The 17129-nt window shown below is 38.7% G+C and overlaps 5 protein-coding genes across 6 annotated transcripts; 2 read left to right on the top strand and 3 right to left on the bottom strand.

Moving 5' to 3' along the window:
• Window positions 1-1481: 1481 nt before the first annotated feature.
• Window positions 1482-2291, top strand: LOC126787152 (probable LRR receptor-like serine/threonine-protein kinase At3g47570). The gene is made up of 2 exons (XM_050513077.1): window positions 1482-2170; window positions 2246-2291. The coding sequence occupies exons 1-2, from the start codon at window positions 1482-1484 to the stop codon at window positions 2289-2291; spliced, it is 735 nt and encodes a 244-aa protein (XP_050369034.1).
• A 577-nt stretch (window positions 2292-2868) lies between these two features.
• LOC126788065 (uncharacterized) lies at window positions 2869-5150 on the bottom strand. Its single transcript, XM_050514023.1, has 5 exons — window positions 4721-5150; window positions 4038-4166; window positions 3698-3882; window positions 3280-3626; window positions 2869-3122 (listed from the first exon to the last, which is right to left on the bottom strand). Exons 1-5 carry the CDS (start codon window positions 4907-4909, stop codon window positions 3046-3048), a joined length of 927 nt encoding a protein of 308 aa, XP_050369980.1. The 5' UTR covers window positions 4910-5150; the 3' UTR covers window positions 2869-3045.
• A 3924-nt stretch (window positions 5151-9074) lies between these two features.
• Window positions 9075-10976, top strand: LOC126786295 (40S ribosomal protein S8). Its single transcript, XM_050512070.1, has 5 exons — window positions 9075-9146; window positions 9302-9374; window positions 9858-10191; window positions 10432-10616; window positions 10739-10976. Exons 1-5 carry the CDS (start codon window positions 9143-9145, stop codon window positions 10815-10817), a joined length of 675 nt encoding a protein of 224 aa, XP_050368027.1. The 5' UTR covers window positions 9075-9142; the 3' UTR covers window positions 10818-10976.
• An 839-nt stretch (window positions 10977-11815) lies between these two features.
• On the bottom strand, window positions 11816-12795 carry LOC126788816 (uncharacterized). Of its 2 annotated transcripts, none has more exons than XM_050514828.1 (2): window positions 12660-12795; window positions 11816-12392 (listed from the first exon to the last, which is right to left on the bottom strand). In XM_050514828.1, exon 2 carries the CDS (start codon window positions 12372-12374, stop codon window positions 12189-12191), a length of 186 nt encoding a protein of 61 aa, XP_050370785.1. In that variant the 5' UTR covers window positions 12375-12392; window positions 12660-12795; the 3' UTR covers window positions 11816-12188. The 2 variants fall into 2 exon arrangements, with proteins under 2 accessions (XP_050370785.1, XP_050370786.1); XM_050514829.1 differs by having other exon boundaries at window positions 11816-12417; window positions 12660-12790.
• Window positions 12796-13602: 807 nt separating this feature from the next.
• On the bottom strand, window positions 13603-16649 carry LOC126785774 (beta-1,2-xylosyltransferase). Its single transcript, XM_050511414.1, has 3 exons — window positions 15936-16649; window positions 15582-15731; window positions 13603-14854 (listed from the first exon to the last, which is right to left on the bottom strand). Exons 1-3 carry the CDS (start codon window positions 16584-16586, stop codon window positions 14132-14134), a joined length of 1524 nt encoding a protein of 507 aa, XP_050367371.1. The 5' UTR covers window positions 16587-16649; the 3' UTR covers window positions 13603-14131.
• Window positions 16650-17129: the final 480 nt, after the last annotated feature.

Below are 17129 nucleotides of genomic sequence, written 5' to 3'. Positions count from 1 at the left end.
TGAAACTTAACCCACTAGGCCACATTGTTGCAGCCCGGAAAAGTTGAGATCCATAAGCCCAACTCCCCCGTCCTTTATTTCATTCAGCTACCATCGAGCAGCACCGAATTGAAGAGAAGATTCTTCCATTGGATCAATCTGGTGGTTTGCTTGGCTAGGAAGTCATGACAGCAGCACTAAGAAGATACAAATATGTCCCCTTTGCAAAGATTGGTATATTTATATTTTCTTATAATTGATCTACATGCTTTTTTGAAGCCATTCTTACAAGCTTCATGACACAAAGTCTTTAAAAGTACGGAGGATTTGCCCTCACTTACATACTAATATTCTAACTTGGCCAATAAAGTTGTCTATTGAGTTCATTTCTTGTAAGTCATCTATCAAAGAGCATAAAAGTGGAAGTTGATTTGATTGTTATTCGTAAAAGTTTTAGAAGTTGAGAAGGGAGAAAATGGAACGTACAATGGTTATTAAGGAATGGGTGATCGAGGTATAAATGCAAAAGACAAAAAATTCCCATGCAACGGGCACTGATGTCCCCACTAACTGTGATAGACGTAATGTTAAAAGAAGAGTAAAAATTAACTGAATTCTGAAATACAATAACTAAAATTAGACTTTTTAAACCACGGGGACAAACATAGTTAAGACTCGAAACCACGAGGACCATTTTATAATTATCCCTGAAAATACATGGTTGTCTATTACACACTCCAGATTTTATCAAGAAATTGTTCAGCTTGCAGTTAGTAGTTTCTTTTCGTGGTTACCTATGTCACTGGCATGTAAGTAATCAAACTTTGCCAAATAAGATAGAGCCTCTGAGTTGCTATCACAAACCTTCCAGAGAGATGAAACCTCTCCCTTGGAGAGAGTGCCCCAATCTTCATTGTGGTCAAGAAAGTCCAGTAGCTTTGAGTAGAACGAGTCATAGTTCATCAACAAGGATAGAACTGGAAGCCCTGACCCAATCCGTTCTAGCTGAATAACAAGATTCAGTGGTCTGATTCCACTTTCCATCGGCAATCTGGCCAATCTTGTCTTTATGGACCTGTCATACAACAAACTTGTGGATTCCATTCTAGTTTCAAATGGGATTACACCTGATCTTGATGTGTTCAAAATTACAAAGCACGTGTAAGCACTCATTTTGTGTAGATGAGCTTGTTTTGTGTCAATAACTAAGCACTAAGTTATAGAATGCAATATTGTGAATTCCGCAAGTCAGTATCAGTCTCGTTAGTGTAGAACTGAACTGATTGTAAGAATCTGATGTTGAGTGGAGCATAAAATTCAATACAATAAAAACAACAATTAAACGCAAGCAGGAAATTTTGTTTAGAGTAAGTTAACACGCGTAAGACCACACAATACCTTCCTGCTTGAGTAATCTAGGCCAAGCTTTAAGAAGTCTCTATCTAGGCTCCAATTTGTTTACTTCCGTAATTCCATCTACCTTGTGGAGATTAGCAGATATCATGGTATTAGACTTGTCGTTCAATTCTCTAATTGGACCACTCTCAGAAGGTATTGGTAATATGAAAGTTGCCACATATATAGATATATCGAACAACCATTTATCTGGTATTATACCAAGCAGCATTGGAGGCCTACAAAGTTTGACTGACTTCTACTTGCCTAAACTTCTATGGAGAAAAGTTTCAAACCAAGAACTTCTAAGTGCGACAAATGGATTCACTGAAAGTACCTTACTTGGAAGTGGAAGTTTTGGCTCAATTTACAGAGGAACATTGTCAGACGGTATGGAGGTTGCCATAAAGGTTTTCAACTTAGAGTTAGAAGGGGCATTCGCTAGTTTTGATATTGAATGTGAACTGCTAAGCAATATTCGCCACCGGAATCTCATCAAAGTGATCAGCTGCTGCGGCCAGATTGATTTCAAAGCTCTTGTGCTGAACTACATGCCTAATGGGAGCCTAGACAAATGGTTGTACTCTCAAAACCTTTCCTTGAACATCCTTCAGAGGTTGAATATATTGATTGATGTTGCATTGGCACTGGAGTACCTTCATCACGGTTATGGAACACTTATTGTCTATTGTGATTTAAAGCCCAGCAATATATTACTAGACGATGACATGGGTGCACTTGTTGCTGATTTTGGCATTGCAAAACTCGTTGCCACAATTGGGGTATATGGCTCCAGGTAAGTACAATATTTTTACTACCCAGTTTTCTTTCATAATAGTCTTAATAATTTGGTTTCGCCTTGTATGTGTAGAGTATGGAATGGAGGGAATAGTCACCCGAAGAGGGGATGTGTATAGTTTTGGTATTGTAGTGATGGAGACTTGTGAAAGAAAGAAGCCAACCGCTCAGATGTTTGGTGGAGAAATAAGTATAAAGGAATGGATTGCAAACTCATTAGATGCAGGTGTCATAGTTAACATTGTGGATGCTACTTTGCTTGGAATAGAGGAGGATCATGATTTGGCGAGCAAGAGGGAATGTTTATTATCTGTTATGAGTTTTTTTTTTAAATGGATCTGTTATGAGTTTGGCTGATGCTTATTCAGCGAAATCACCAGAAGAGAGTAGATATGCAAGGGGCTCTTGGCATGCTTAAGAAAATCAAGATCAAGTTTTTAAAGGACGTTAGAGGTGTTAAACAACCCTCCTCTTCAAGAATCTGAATAGCTTGTTTTCTTGTCTTGGTAACTTAAGTCGGTCTGTATTCAAAACATAACCGACAGACCGACAGACTTCTTTTATGAATTTGTACTTTGTAGAATATATGCTTTTGTTGACAAATAAAAATTGTCTGGAAATATCGACGGCTGAGATCTGCCGGTTCAAGTGAACCACTGCTCCTTAGAAATTAATTGATGTTTGCGAAGCATGATGAAACTTTGAATGATGATAAATTTGGAGATTTCATCGGATAGCTGAATTAAAAAAGACAGAAGGGACATTACCTCAAGTAGACTATGTTAGATATAAGGCAGTTGCTGATCATTCATAGCCACCTTCCCAGAATTCCCATAGATGCTAGAATCTTTTACTAGTCTCTTCCCCAACCTTCTAAGCAAATCGTGATGTTAGTACTTGATCAGTTGAATGTGATTCCCAAATGAAATTTGGTCCACAGTGACTGATACCTGATGTTTTTAGTGTTATTAAGTTCACAACAGGCTTTCACACCACTACCATATCTTGCTAATACACTAATGGGAAATACAGAATATCACTTTATCAACTCCAAAAATTATCAAGAAATTATTCAGCTTGCAGTTAGTTGTTTCTTTTCGTGGTTACCTTTGTCACCGGCATGTAAGTTATAATACTCGGCCAAATAAGATAGAGCCTCTGAGTTGCTATCACAAACCTTCCAGAGAGATGAAACCTCTCCCTTGGAGAGAGTACCCCAATCCTCACAATCGTCGAGAAAGTCCAGTAGCTTTGAGTAGAACGAGTCATAGTTCATCAACAAGAATGGAACTGGAAGCTCTGACCCAATCCGTTCTAGCTGAATAAGTGCTAACATCTCAAAAATCTCATCTAGAGTACCAATACCACCTGGAAGAGCAACAACTGCAGTTCTATCAGCACGACTGCTTCTTACTGCAGCATCTACTAAACCATGTTTCCTAGCAGAGAAAAACCTGCAAATGCGAAGCAGTAATTAAATTTTGCACGAGTCTCTGTTAGTATCTTTCTAGCAGATGTATCTAACCTGCATGTGAGATAAACATCTGAACGTAGGTAAGGATGGTAGTTTGAGGCTGTCCATTCTCCAGCTTCTTTACCAATCTTAAATCCACCAACTGGTTTTCCTGCTTGCAAAGCACCTTTGGTAGCAGCATCCATAAGCCCTGGACCAGCCCCCGTCCATGAAGTACATTCCAAAAGGTTTGCAATCTGCTCAGCAAGAAGTTTGATAAAGAAAATCTCATTACTTGGCTATACAGAACCATTCTATGTTAAAAAGCTAATGTGTTAGCCCCCAACAATAGCAGCTACACAAAAATACTTTTGGTACTGCTGCAAGCATGGCAAGACCGAACTACTCTCACCTCTCTACCCAACTCAAGTACTTGCAAATAATGTGAATGATCAGGTCCCATCCTTGAAGATCCCAAATACACAACCCCTCTCCCAAGTCTCTGTATCAATTCATAACACCCCTCTATCTCTTTCTTGACCTTTCCACAAAGAACAAAACTTCAGAAAACTAGTAATTATTCTGTTCAAACATAGCATTGATAGCAGTCCTGGATTATAATATTGTAATCAAATTAAGGTATCAATATGCTCCAGCTGAGCACATACATCTTTTAAAAACAGTTAAGCCTACAAATACTATTAAGAGCTACTTTAAAGTTATAATTAGGAGACTGAAATGAAATGAAGCATGTTACCTACTCATTGTTTTTGCATTTAAATTTGATCATAGAGCAGATCCGAGTGTTTTTAAGTATATTACACTCGATAAAATCTCAATTCAAAGTTCAAACTGCTTACTGCAACAACACATAATTAGCAAAAACAGTTCTTAGTTCTAACTAATATATTCACTACATTTTCAGTCCACTACTGATTCCTTCATGTTTGTTTCAAATTTTCAATGTGCTACTGCATCAATAGCTAAATAGAATAACAAAAGCAGAAAATCGAAAGCATAGCATAAACCAATGTAAAAACTAATAATCATCAGCAACCCAACACCAACTACGACATGAGGATGAAAACCACATACCTCAATTGGGCTTGTCCTCTCATCAAAGTCAACTAATTCAGACTTGCTTGACATAGCCCTGGACCCTGAGAGCTTGAAAGTAATGTTGCGCCTCTCTCTGTCTCTGAATGAATGAATCGTTAAGGGTCTCTGATGAGAAGTTGTTACAAATACATGAGAACCCAATGATCCCAACACCGAGAACCCCATTTTCAAATCTTCTACTGGACGAATTGGGGGTTCAATTCGGAGGGGTCATGCGTGCTCACTACTCGATATAAACTAACAGCATTTCGAATACTATGTATTCTCTCAAATTGAAGCGACTGCGAAAGTCTGATGCAATAACTTGGAATCTTGTGAGAGATAAGGGGAATACACATGGACCACTCCGGCCGTAGCTACAAAGCAACTTTTTTATTGGAATTGCTTTGTTTTTTCTTTTACAATTTCACGTCTTTTTTTTTTTCCCGATAGATGGACTCATGACGAGAAATCTCTAAAACAACCTATAATATAAGGAAGACGTTGATTCCAACTTTGTAAAGCAGTAGAGTGACCAACGTTCGCAACCGGATAAGCTAATTTGGTAGCCTCTCCAAATATGCTTAAATGCAACCGAAAGGAAATGGGATGCAAGGTGTTAACACACACATTGGTAATTTTGTCGATCACATTGTTGCGTTTTTGACCCTACTAACCCTCAATAGCTTATTGAGGTAAAACGATTCAATCCTCCCGTAGAACCATGTGACAATGTCTATGAGTTCTCCGAGAAGTCAAGTGATTATATATTTGTATTTACCATAATACATTGGTAACATAAGTGTAGTCAAGTGATTATATATTTGTATTTACCATAATACATTGGTAACATAAGTGTAGTTAGCATTGGTAAATTAACGTAACAAAAAGATGATGTATTAGCATTGCGCTTTTGTTGTGGACTTTGCTAAAACCTAGGACCAGTTTGTGATGACTTTTGGGTTGGTTTTTGGAATGACTTTAGCTTTTGGGGTAACAAATGATGTTTGGTAAATCCCCAAAAAACAGCTTTTGGCTAAAATTGATTTCCCCAATAGCTGAAATCTAAAAGCTAGGAAGATGTAGTTTTTGAGTTTTGAAAGCCGCTTTTGTCAAAAAACACAGAGCTACTGTAGCGAGAATTAAATGAAATTTTTTAAATCCCACTAGGTACCCTCAGCAATTTGATGGAATTACACAATGTACTCCAACCTAAAAAAAGTCTCTCTTCCTTCACCAGAGTCGAAGACCTTCACAGTTGCACACAAGGGTCTAAATATCGGTTATCGGGGTTGTATCGGTTGAGGAAAAAAAAAATATCAGAGATATATAGGAATTATCAGATTTGCTAATTTTTAGTTAATATTAATATATTTCGGGGTTATACTAAATAAACTTGGGCAAATAAAAATATTTAGATGTTTTGACGATAAAAATACATAAATAGACAAAATAGTACTAAAATAAACATAAGTGTCTAAATAGTACTAAAATTTGATCGGATGAAAATGAGAATTATGAATATGATATGAGGACAGAGATAGAGATAGAGATAGAGATAGAGAGAAAAAAACAAAGAGACAGAGAAAGCAGAGCAAGACTACTCAGTCACTCACTCAAGCAGATATACTAGATTAGTGTTGTAGTAAAGCAACTTGATCACATGATGTAACACCATATCCTCATATCCAGATCAAAGCACAACATCAAAGTCAAAAATCAACTACTCATATCTGCCTATGCAGCTTGCTTTTATACCATAATTCCTTCATTATTGAATAGATTACTTAATCATGGTCAAGAGTTCACAGGTGTACAAAATTTAAGTCGGACTTCCACAATATGTAATGCATCTACAAAGTTCTCAGTTTATTCAGGTATTACTATAGTATCAACAATATAATTGTACCTACGTAGCTCCTATATATTTCTACATTTGGTCTTCAACTCAGACACTTGCTATCTGCACTCGAGCATTAGCTTCAGTGACTCTCGGTGTAGTATTTTGTACGACCTAGTTGAGATACTCTAACCACAACAAGTTATTTTTCATAATTACGTTAGTTTGGTGAACCCTCAATTACTTGATATTTAATAGTTGTGGTGAACCAAGATTTTTTCTAATATCTAAAGCACATTTGAGCAAATAGCAACACAAATAGGAAGATGCTGGAGCTAGTAAAGTACTCATGGATTGAAATTACATTGGTAAGCGTAAACTAGTCTCAATAATCATACATCGGGTTACACAGCCTACACATATGAATTCCTTATATCCAACTAATCCAAGAATCAAAGATATAATTCACAAACAACATAGTATACAAGCATCTAAGGGGTTCCAACCGCATAAATTAACAAGAAAATGAAGAAAATTCATCCCATAACGATATGAAGAAAATTTACTTGTTGGCCTATTGCGAAACCGCGATGGCGATAGCGACGACAACGACGACGGTTCTCTTCTCTGAATCGGATTCCAACGGTGAGGTGAGGCGATGGCGATGGCGACGACTCTCTTCTCGGAATCGGATACCCTCCGGTGAGGTGAGGCAATGGTGATGGCGATGGCAACGGCGACGACTCTCTTATTTTCGGCGAGTTCTTCTTGAAGGCTGAAGCAGATTTCCAGTCTTCTAGATTGAAGCGACGAAGCCTCGAAGTCGAAGGTCGATAATGATTAATGAAGGTGAGATGGCAACAACGGGTTTTGATTTCATTTTTGCATCAAACGACGTCGTTTCACAAGAAAGAACCTACCGATATATCGGGGTCAATATCAGGTCAAACTGATATATCGATGTTGACCATCATTTATGCGTTGATCGATAATTTTTGACCGATATGCCCTTATCGTATCGAATTCGAAATATCGGCGATATATCGGATATTTCGAACACTGGCTGCAAATCATGATAACCCTCTGGCCTCTCTCTTTCTTCTGTCTTCGTGTATCAAAACATCAAGATTCCACCTGAGTTCGATCCCAGCCTCAATCAAGCTCTCATTCATGATTTTTGGTGAGTAATAACGTTTTGGTTAATGATTTGATTCTTGTTCTTGGGAAATGTTCGATCTTTGAGGTAATTATGTTGATTCAGGAACTGGGTTTGGATCAATTTATCTATTGTGTTACAATTAAATTGGCTTATGCAATTATTTAGGTTAAAACGTGCAATCGAGCTTGTAAACATCTGGATTACTTTTTTTTTATGATTGCTCTTCTGGGCTTGGTCTGCAACTCTGCAATTCTGGAATTTGTTTAAACTATTGAAAATTAAGTATCAAATTTTCTAACCACAGGGTGTGGTGTAGTGGTTTCTGACCGCGACAACTATTTGACCATGGCTTAAATGTGACATTGGTCAGGGGTTCGATCGTTAGCGAAAGCATTACACACTCCAGTGTGTCTGATGAGCCTATTGTAGCAAAAAACTAGGCCGTGTTGGGCCACTGGAGGCATTACTGTGGCCAGGGCGCCGAGGTTGTAATGGCCTGAGATGAAACCATTTCACATTGGTCCCATCAGGGATTAGTTCCATGCCGGAGGAATTACATTCGGTTGTTGGGATACCTTGATGTTCCGGTTGTGGACTACTTCTGCTCGTGCTCGTAAGAGCCACATGAGACTAGAGGCCCTCCATGTTAGTGAGGTATGGTTCCTCGCTGTGAAATCAAAAAAAAAGTATCAAATTTTCTTCTCAATGGTTTTAAATGACTTTGACTCCATCCTTTTGTTCATACAGTAGAATGAAGAAATACGACCTTAACTCAAAGGAAGATGGCCACGCTATAGGGCATTGTTGCAGGGTTTTTGCCACTAATGACATGTCAAAATTCAAAAGGGTAATAAGTGGGGAGGAGAGGAAGTGTAAGAAATTGGGTTAAGACTCCGTATGGAATCATAACAATATATGAGATTAGTAAAGTTCATGGACTATTACAAGACAGTGAGAATCTCTTAAAATCTAAATTGAATACACCTCCTTAATTCTGCCCGTTAAAAGCCATTTTTACTTACAACATACTAAACACAAAAAAAATTGCTTTTCGCTCTCACAACTGTTTTGAAAATAGTTTACCAAATACCTCAACTACTTCCTTTCATAGCAGATTCATAAGTCATTTTGCTCACAACACAGCTGTTCTAAACTGAGCCATAATAGAAGGATGATATAAACTTTTATTAATTTTTGATCTTCTTTTTCCGAACAAAAATAAGAAATTTAAACCAAAACGGGCCTCTAGTCATTTTTTTCAAAAGGTTTAATTTGTATTTTGGGTTTATACCTTTGGGCAAGGGGTACCACAGTAATTTTACTGACTAGGTTTCTACTAAAGGGAGAGCTGGCTCAACTCAATGCCTTAAAGACTGAAAAACCCTAGCCGCGCAGCTCTCGGAACTATCCTTCTGCCAAAATGGGTACTCCTTCTAATCCTCTCTTCTCCTCTCTTTCGATTCCTCCACTCCCTTTCTGTCATGGGTACTCTGAATTTGCTCTAATTGTTTATGTCTCTGTTCAAGTCTGGTTCTTTTCTGTGATGCTAATGTTGAGATTTGGTGTCGTGTTTTGTCAGGTATCTCTCGGGATTCCATGCACAAGAGACGTGCCACTGGAGGCAAGAAGAAGGCCTGGAGGAAGAAGCGAAAGTAAGATCCTTGTGTTTGATATCTGTGTTTCATGTTTCAGTAGATAAGTTTAGTCATCTATGCGAATCGCTAAACCCTGTTTTTGATGTCTTCTGTGCTTTATGTGTTCGATGTACTCTCTCTGTCAATTTTTGTTTTGATTCATATCAACGAGATTGAAGAAACCTCTTTGATATTTTGCTTGTTGTGTGGATGCTATAAGTTCACCATTTTAAAACGGGTTATTTTGATTCGTCTTCATTGTTTTGGGTTTAAGAACCAGCTCTGTTGGTAAATGCTTTCTTTTGATAGTGGTTTGGTTTAGATTCACTATGTGAACAGCATCTGTGTGTGCTATGTTTTACATGATTGGGAGCATCGTGATTAGAATGATTGTATAATGCTCACTGGGATATGTCTTTATTTTGTTTTGAAGTATATGAGTTGGTTTGGTTCTAAGCTAGTGATTTGAGAATTAATTTTGTTTTGGCTTTCTGTGTGAAGGTATGAGCTCGGAAGGCAGCCTGCCAACACCAAACTTTCCAGCAACAAGACAGTGAGGAGGATCAGGGTTCGAGGTGGAAATGTGAAGTGGCGTGCTTTGAGGCTCGACACTGGAAATTTCTCTTGGGGTAGTGAGGCTGTGACCAGGAAGACCCGACTTCTTGATGTTGTCTACAATGCATCTAACAATGAGCTTGTGCGTACTCAAACATTGGTGAAGGGTGCCATTGTTCAGGTTGATGCAGCACCTTTCAAGCAGTGGTACTCCACCCACTATGGTGTTGAAATTGGCCGCAAGAAGAAAACTGCTGCTGCTATTAAGAAGGAAGCAGAGGTAGGAATCAGCTATTTTAATTTGGGGTTGTACATGTATTCTATTTTATTGATGTTGTTACACCCTAAAATGCATGTAGCTTTCTAGTTATTGGTTCTGATGGAATTTAGTGTGCCAATTGCAAATTTACAGGCTGCAAGTGAAAATTAATAATAAGCGTTGTGTTGGACCTGCTGAGTTGTGAAATTAGATATGGTGAATTAACATGTGTTAACCAGCTTTTGTCCTTTGTTCGGATAGGATGCAGAGGCTGCTACTGCTGTGGCCCCCACTGAGGAGGTGAAGAAGAGCAAGCATGTAGAAAGGAAGTTGGAGAAGCGTCAGCAAACTCGTACTCTTGACTCACATATAGAGGAACAATTTGGTGGTGGTCGTCTATTGGCTTGCATCTCTTCACGGCCTGGCCAATGTGGCCGTGCTGACGGGTATGATCTTTGATCATCTCTAATCTCTCTTATGATCATCTGTAACTGAAATAATGTTTGATCACATGCACATTATGTTAGTTGCATGTACAGCATTTTGATTTATATTAATAATTTTGCAGATACATCCTGGAAGGCAAAGAGCTGGAGTTTTACATGAAGAAGCTCCAGAGGAAGAAGGGAAAGGGAGCTGCTGCCTAAAATTTTGTTGCATGAACTTTGTCATTTTAGACTCTGAATATGCCTTCTCCCTCCTTTTTTTACTTTCTAATGATTGCGCTTTTTCAGTTGATGTTTGAACAATTGTTTTGTGGTTGAATGTTTAATCAGGAGTTATATTGTTGTATTAGTTTTGGATCCTGTCTTTTTTGGTAAAATTTAAACCAGTTATGTTACAGTGTTTTAGGATTTAGCTTATGTTGTCTTTGAGCTTTGCATATTTTGATTTCATTATTTCAATGAGGATCCTGAAGTTATATAAAATGAAAACTTTTGCCATAAGCGGGATCCTGAGTTCCTGACATTGTCGAATGAGAGAGTGACTGCAGTTGTGAAAGAGGATTTTTTAAGTAGACCATGTTCAATATTGCACCATCCAAATGCTCAATAATATGTATTCTGGTTTGTGTTCCTCTATCCTTTGCAACAGGCCCTCTCTAGTTTATGTAGACCTTTGTAGGAAGTCAAAATTTCTCGAGTTGGTTATCCCTAATATCCGATAGCCATAAAAGTTATGTGTCAAATTAAACTCAAATTCTCGGTCTCTGCAACCTAAGATCCATGTGGAAGGTGGTTTCCTTTATGCAAGTCTCCTATGCACAGCTTCAGGTGAGCAGCAATAGTGCTATACTGCGCATTTCTCTTTCTCTCAATTATTTTATGTGGTTCACTTCGCACGGCTGTTCCTTTAAGGCTCGCAGTCATTATTAAATATTAGATCATGCTTGGTTATCTAAATCGTTTCAGTCCTCCGATAGGAATAATGGAACAAAAGTATGATTCACTTCATTTGAAGCAAAATAAATTATGAGCCGGAGCTGGCGCAACTAAGTTCACATATTGGTACAATACCAAGTGAAGTTCTGCAGCTGAAATTAGAACTGATAGTTAAGTTGGAGATGGAAATACTAGAGGTTAGTGCTTCTTCTGGCATTCTCGAGGTAACTAATTACTGAACTTTGAACGAATATCTCTACCAAAGATGGTGAAGTATCCAAAATACTTTAAGAATAAAACAAATTCCCCAGAGCAAACCATACATATTTCGGTCTTAGCAGTCCCTAATTTTTTTCCGTATTCATGATTCACTTGATCAGAGTTCATGAGGTCACTGTAAAGAAAAGACCAGCATTTGTCTAACTGAAAAAATGTTGGGAAAGAGGTCCATGTTGTCCAACCAAACTTGTAAGTTGTATAGAATCAAATCTTACAAACATTACGGACAGTACAGAAGTGTTCATATCTGTTGTACATGGCAGTCAAATCTGTATCATCCCAGAATAAGGGACGACAATCATAAGTATGACAAAAAGACCCCACAGTAACAATCTGTGGTATCGCAACGCCATGTGCTCATTTCCCATATTTCTGTTTCAGTCTTTCTCTAACGAACTCATTCCGAGCTTTGGTTCGAGCTTGCTGAGGGGCAACGTTGACATAGGAGAGATGCACGCCGTAAGCGAATAGGGCAGCAGCCGAAATGAAAAATCCGAGAGTCAAAGCTTTCTGCTTCGGTGTGCCAGGATAGCAACTCCCCATTTTTTACTTGCCAAATGTCTATATGCAGCAAACAAGGAAGACCCTATAAGACAGTTAACGCATCGTTAATGTTCGTCTGTACTAAAATGAGAAAACCCAAATGAAATGTTGATGGAGTGAAATCGAAAAATGCAAAGTACACGTATACTCATTCATCACTTGGAAGAAAACCCAAATGCAATGAGTTCTCGAAACAAAGATTTCTCTGGGGCATTTCATCATACTATTGGAAGGCATTGGTTATCACCCCGAGGATGAATAGTAAACTACAAAAGAGAAGCATACCTCAAAGAGACAGTCACGTTTTTGAAGACGGCGGCACAGCGGGTTCTGTTTTCAGGTGAACGATTACGGACTTCCGACTTCAGGGAAGAGATAAAAACTTTTATGGGTCAAAAACAAATGGTTCAGATTGTGAAACTTTGTTGGTCTGTTAGTTGAATTACATCTAGCTCAAAAACGAGATTTCCATTATTAATTTTGAGAAAATTTTAGGTAAGCAGTGAAATGTGCGAAATCACTAAAATATGTCACTCTTTTTTTTCTTCATTTCGAAACTAATTGTGTAGCAGTTCATTTGTTCATCACCTATGAAAGTCTGTCACAAATAATAAATATAAATAAAATATTTAAATTTATAATTTTAGTGTAACAATTCCACTTGTTGTAATTTAATTGTAATATGGAGGATTAATAGGGATTGACATATGGCACTACAGTATGGTATAAAAATTTCTCACGTCGGTCCCGACTAAGACCCTCACAGGTCGTAAAAGCAAATTTCTTGAATTTGAGATCTTGAATTGCGACGTCAATGCAAAATAAAGATCTACTTTCAGAGTGAAACCAAAATTTGGAAAAGTTCTTCACTTCTCTTGCACCTATAATCTAAAAGCCCTGCGGGGGCTGTGGTTCCACAAAAATAGATTTCACTAGACAAGGAGACACCTTTTTAGTTGTTTTACACTCCATGATATAATAGGCTGGAACCGAACTTAGTGGGCACTGCAACAACGTATCAGTAACGTTGCATTGATCAGTGATCATGTTTTAGGCAAGGTCCTATAGACATCTCATTACCAAACACCAAACTACAATGACCAGGTAGGCGAGGCATCTTGCCACTACCTCCCCGGTTCTTCAATCTATTATGCCATCCAAGTAATTCAACGATACGAAATTAAACTGATTAAGGCATATGTACCACTATTTAATCACAAACAGAAAAGACTGGAACAATATATTTGTATTATAAAACTGATACATGCATTGATCTATTGTACAAAAAAGATGGCAAGAAAGAATCAGTATACAAGCAAAACAACACCTCAACCTGTTGGGTTAAGTTCCTGAGTAAGAAATAACAAATTACAATGATTTTGGGAGTCGAGGCAACATAACATACCTGGACATACCATCAACTGTCTACAAACTGTTATACCTCCTTTCTGAGTATTGTCCGTTCCCTGATGCATGTCTGCTATCTTGCAACAATGACTGTATGCTTGATAAAGGGCTGAGACCTTCCCATACTAATGATACCATTATTGCTCAAGCACCCTAATTATTATTCACAACTATGGGAAAGTTGATCACAGTCCAAGAAGTAACGCTAACTTATCTATCTTGATTAAGATAAGCGTGATCGATTGTGTACTACTGTTGGCATTTCTACGGAAACAGACATGGTGTGTTACATGAATCAAACTGACAGCAGAACGTAGCTTCTATCACTTCCGAATCCAACCAAATGGTTTTCAGCACCCAAGAGTCCTCAGTATGTGGCTAAGGTTGTCAATAACAATTGATGGAGAGGCATACAAACCCTCAACATGCATGGCATGATATTCCAACCCTTTCCACTGGGAAATTAAAGCAAAATGTGGCCGTCTATATTGGCTGCTAATAATCTCCAGAACCACAGTTTTTGGGGATGCAGATACTATGTGTGTGAGACCTGCACCATGAGCACCAATAATAACAGAAGCATCTTGAACGGCCCGGACTTGTTCTTTCATCGTCATGTGTGCAAACAATCCATTCACAAAGTTTATTTTGCATTCCTTGTGATTTGACACCCAGCTCTTTAAAGCATCAAACACTTCTTGTTCATTGCTTAACCTCGACTCAACTTTACCAGGGTGACGTGGATGCGGTTGATAATCTTCACGGCGAACAAAAAGGATATTTAGACGTGAGGCTTGCTTCTCAACACTCTGCTTATGAATCGGAATTCCAAAAGCAGCTCTAATCATTTCTCCAAACTCAGACAATCGTGCAGTTTTCTTGTCATCAGGGTGTTGCCACAGCTCTGGTGCAGCAGCTCCCTCACAGTTTATATCTTCAGAGAGCCCCTTAAACCATGCAGTCTCATATCCCAGAGGTGAAATAATAGCATGACGGAAACAAACTGGACCACTAAAGTTTTTCGCATATCTAAGGCTAGAGAACAAGGCTTTCCATGTTTCTTCCAATTGTGTCTGAAAATTACCAATGCAAGAGAAATCAGAAGCAGGAGATTTGACCAGCATTAAGAGAGAATATATATTCATGGGCATTTTAAGCACAAACAATAAACTTAGACCAAGCATAGCCGCATTGTATGCTCTATAGCTAAGTCCTTCTAAGGATGACAAAGAACGATATACAATAGAAAACAAAAAAAACAAAAAAAACATGTCACCCTATCCTCACGAAGGCATCCTAAATTGCTTGGGTTTTGGGAAAACTCTTCCTTGGAATTATATTTATGATTATTTTAGTAAGACTGCAAGTCATTAATTTATCGTATCCACTTGTACAAGGTAAGGCTCACCTAAAATGTCCCTTTAATGACAGCCACAAATAATTCATCCCAAGGAATTGCAAGGCCTCATATGATACAAATCAATGTAGTTTTTACTCTATCAGCCATGATATCTGTATTCTCTAATGTATGTTAATATTTTAGAAGCATTATGCTCAAAATAGCAAAAGAATCTACGAGTACAGGGCATCATATCAAAAGTATTCATACTAATATATGTAAAAGGACATCAACTGCAATACATATATGTCCTCCTCTAAACAGAAACCCAAGAAAATAGATGATCGTTTCACTTTTCCAAAAGAATAATGCAACTGAATTCCATATTTATCGAAAAATAATTTGATCACAGAACTGCCAGACAAAGAACTGTATAAGCACAAAATATAAATCATACATACCCAACAATGGCCATCTACAAAGACAACATGAGGCCGGCTAGGTAATCCAGTGACTCTGGAAGCTACATAACCGCTATACCAATCCGTAAATGTGTGGAAAACATTTGCATACTCAAACCTTGTCACCAAAAGCGTCGGCTCCTCAATCCACTGCAAGTAAAGACTTTCACAGCAAAGTTAGAAACAAAGAAGAACAACAATGAACAACCCCAACAGAACTAACAAAACACAAAAAAAAAAACATGTACATTAACCACATATTGCTTCAATTAAAGAGTCCCACAACACAAAAACCAAACAACCAAAACCCAAATGCCAAAATTAGCAACAAACAGAACCCCCAACTCAACTCACCTCACTGCACTGAAACTCCTTACTGGGCACTTTCCGAATCGACGCAATCAAGTCCCTCATTGTATGCCTCCCAATATCACCACGCTGCACGAACTCATTAAGATCCTCACTTGTCAGAAGCCCTCTCTCCTCTCCCCCCACCCCTCCATCAACCTCAAACGCTCCGTCTCGAAACTCCGGCAGCTCGACCTCCTCGTCTCTCCCGATCACATCCTCCAAAGCCTCACCTCCATTCGACATCTTCACCCTCTCCGGCACCATCCTGATCCCGCCGCCCTCGCACACCGAGCTCCGTAACGTCTCACTGAAATGGCACCGGAACCAACTTCCCTGGCCGCCGGAATCTTCATTGGGCTTCAATAGATCGATGCGGCGAGTGAAGCCGTGGCCGAAGTAGGCTTCACAGGAGCGGAAGGGTGTGTCTGGGGAGTGGGACCAGGGGAGGTAGGAGGGGAGGATAGGCCATGGCTTTGAGAAGCGGTGGATGCGGCGGTGGGTTTGGTGGGTGAGAGGGAGGCGGGGGCGGTGGTGGTGGGGGTTTTGGGTGGGGTTAAAGGTTTTGGAGTGGGAGGTGAAGTAGAGGCAGAGAGAGAGGGAGTTTAGGGCGAAGAGGAACACCACGAGCTTGAGAAGCCATGAGTTTTTGTTCATGGTGTTCCTCAGAGACAGAGACTCTCTCTCTCTCTCTCTCTCTCAGGTTTAGTTTTGGTTCTGTTGTCTGTGTCAAAAATGGAGTCTATAGTTTGGAGTTCTGGGGTGTGTTGTGTTGGGGAAGAAAGGGTAGTGGGGAGGTAACTTTGACTGGTGGCTGGGCAATTAGAGATTGACACGTGTAATGCGGGAATAGTTTTATGTTTTCTGGGAAGGTGAAATACTGGAACCTTGGAGTAACTTTTGTCGTCGAAGGTGAATTATTAAAGACAAAAATACCGATTTGTACTTTAAATTTGGTCTTAATTGTTAATTTACACCATTAACTTGTATTTAAGTTAATTTACCTCTTAAATTTGGTAAAAATTACCGATTTACACACCGAACTTGCATTTGAGTCAATTTACCTCCTAAACTTGATAAAAATTGTTGATTTGCACCATATCCGTTAAATTTAATGTTTTCAATCCAATTTTAAGTCACATGTCATGCATTCAAGGGGCAGTATTATCATTATATATTTATTCATATTTAATAATGAAA

Source organism: Argentina anserina, chromosome 3 (genome assembly GCF_933775445.1).
Source record: "Argentina anserina chromosome 3, drPotAnse1.1, whole genome shotgun sequence".
In the NCBI taxonomy this organism is placed as follows: domain Eukaryota; kingdom Viridiplantae; phylum Streptophyta; class Magnoliopsida; order Rosales; family Rosaceae; genus Argentina; species Argentina anserina.
The sequence above is the reverse complement of the archived record's forward strand: the minus strand, read 5'-3'. Positions and strand labels throughout refer to the sequence as shown.

Bases quoted from the DNA above. Each gene is read 5' to 3' on its own strand.
- LOC126787152 (XM_050513077.1), top strand. From the start codon at position 1,482: ATGGTATTAGACTTGTCGTTCAATTCTCTAATTGGACCACTCTCAGAA. The intron at 2,171-2,245 runs GTAAGTACAATA...TTGTATGTGTAG, and splicing joins ATTGGGGTATATGGCTCCAG to AGTATGGAATGGAGGGAATA.
- LOC126788816 (XM_050514828.1), bottom strand. From the start codon at position 12,374: ATGGGGAGTTGCTATCCTGGCACACCGAAGCAGAAAGCTTTGACTCTC.
- LOC126786295 (XM_050512070.1), top strand. The intron at 9,375-9,857 runs GTAAGATCCTTG...TTCTGTGTGAAG, and splicing joins GCCTGGAGGAAGAAGCGAAA to GTATGAGCTCGGAAGGCAGC. The intron at 10,192-10,431 runs GTAGGAATCAGC...TTGTTCGGATAG, and splicing joins CTATTAAGAAGGAAGCAGAG to GATGCAGAGGCTGCTACTGC.
- LOC126788065 (XM_050514023.1), bottom strand. From the start codon at position 4,909: ATGGGGTTCTCGGTGTTGGGATCATTGGGTTCTCATGTATTTGTAACA. The intron at 4,167-4,720 runs GTATGTGGTTTT...CTTTGTGGAAAG, and splicing joins AGAGGACAAGCCCAATTGAG to GTCAAGAAAGAGATAGAGGG. The intron at 3,123-3,279 runs GTAACCACGAAA...TAAAAACATCAG, and splicing joins CTTACATGCCGGTGACAAAG to GTATCAGTCACTGTGGACCA.
- LOC126785774 (XM_050511414.1), bottom strand. From the start codon at position 16,586: ATGAACAAAAACTCATGGCTTCTCAAGCTCGTGGTGTTCCTCTTCGCC. The intron at 15,732-15,935 runs GTGAGTTGAGTT...CTTTACTTGCAG, and splicing joins AGGAGTTTCAGTGCAGTGAG to TGGATTGAGGAGCCGACGCT. The intron at 14,855-15,581 runs GTATGTATGATT...GGTAATTTTCAG, and splicing joins TTGTAGATGGCCATTGTTGG to ACACAATTGGAAGAAACATG.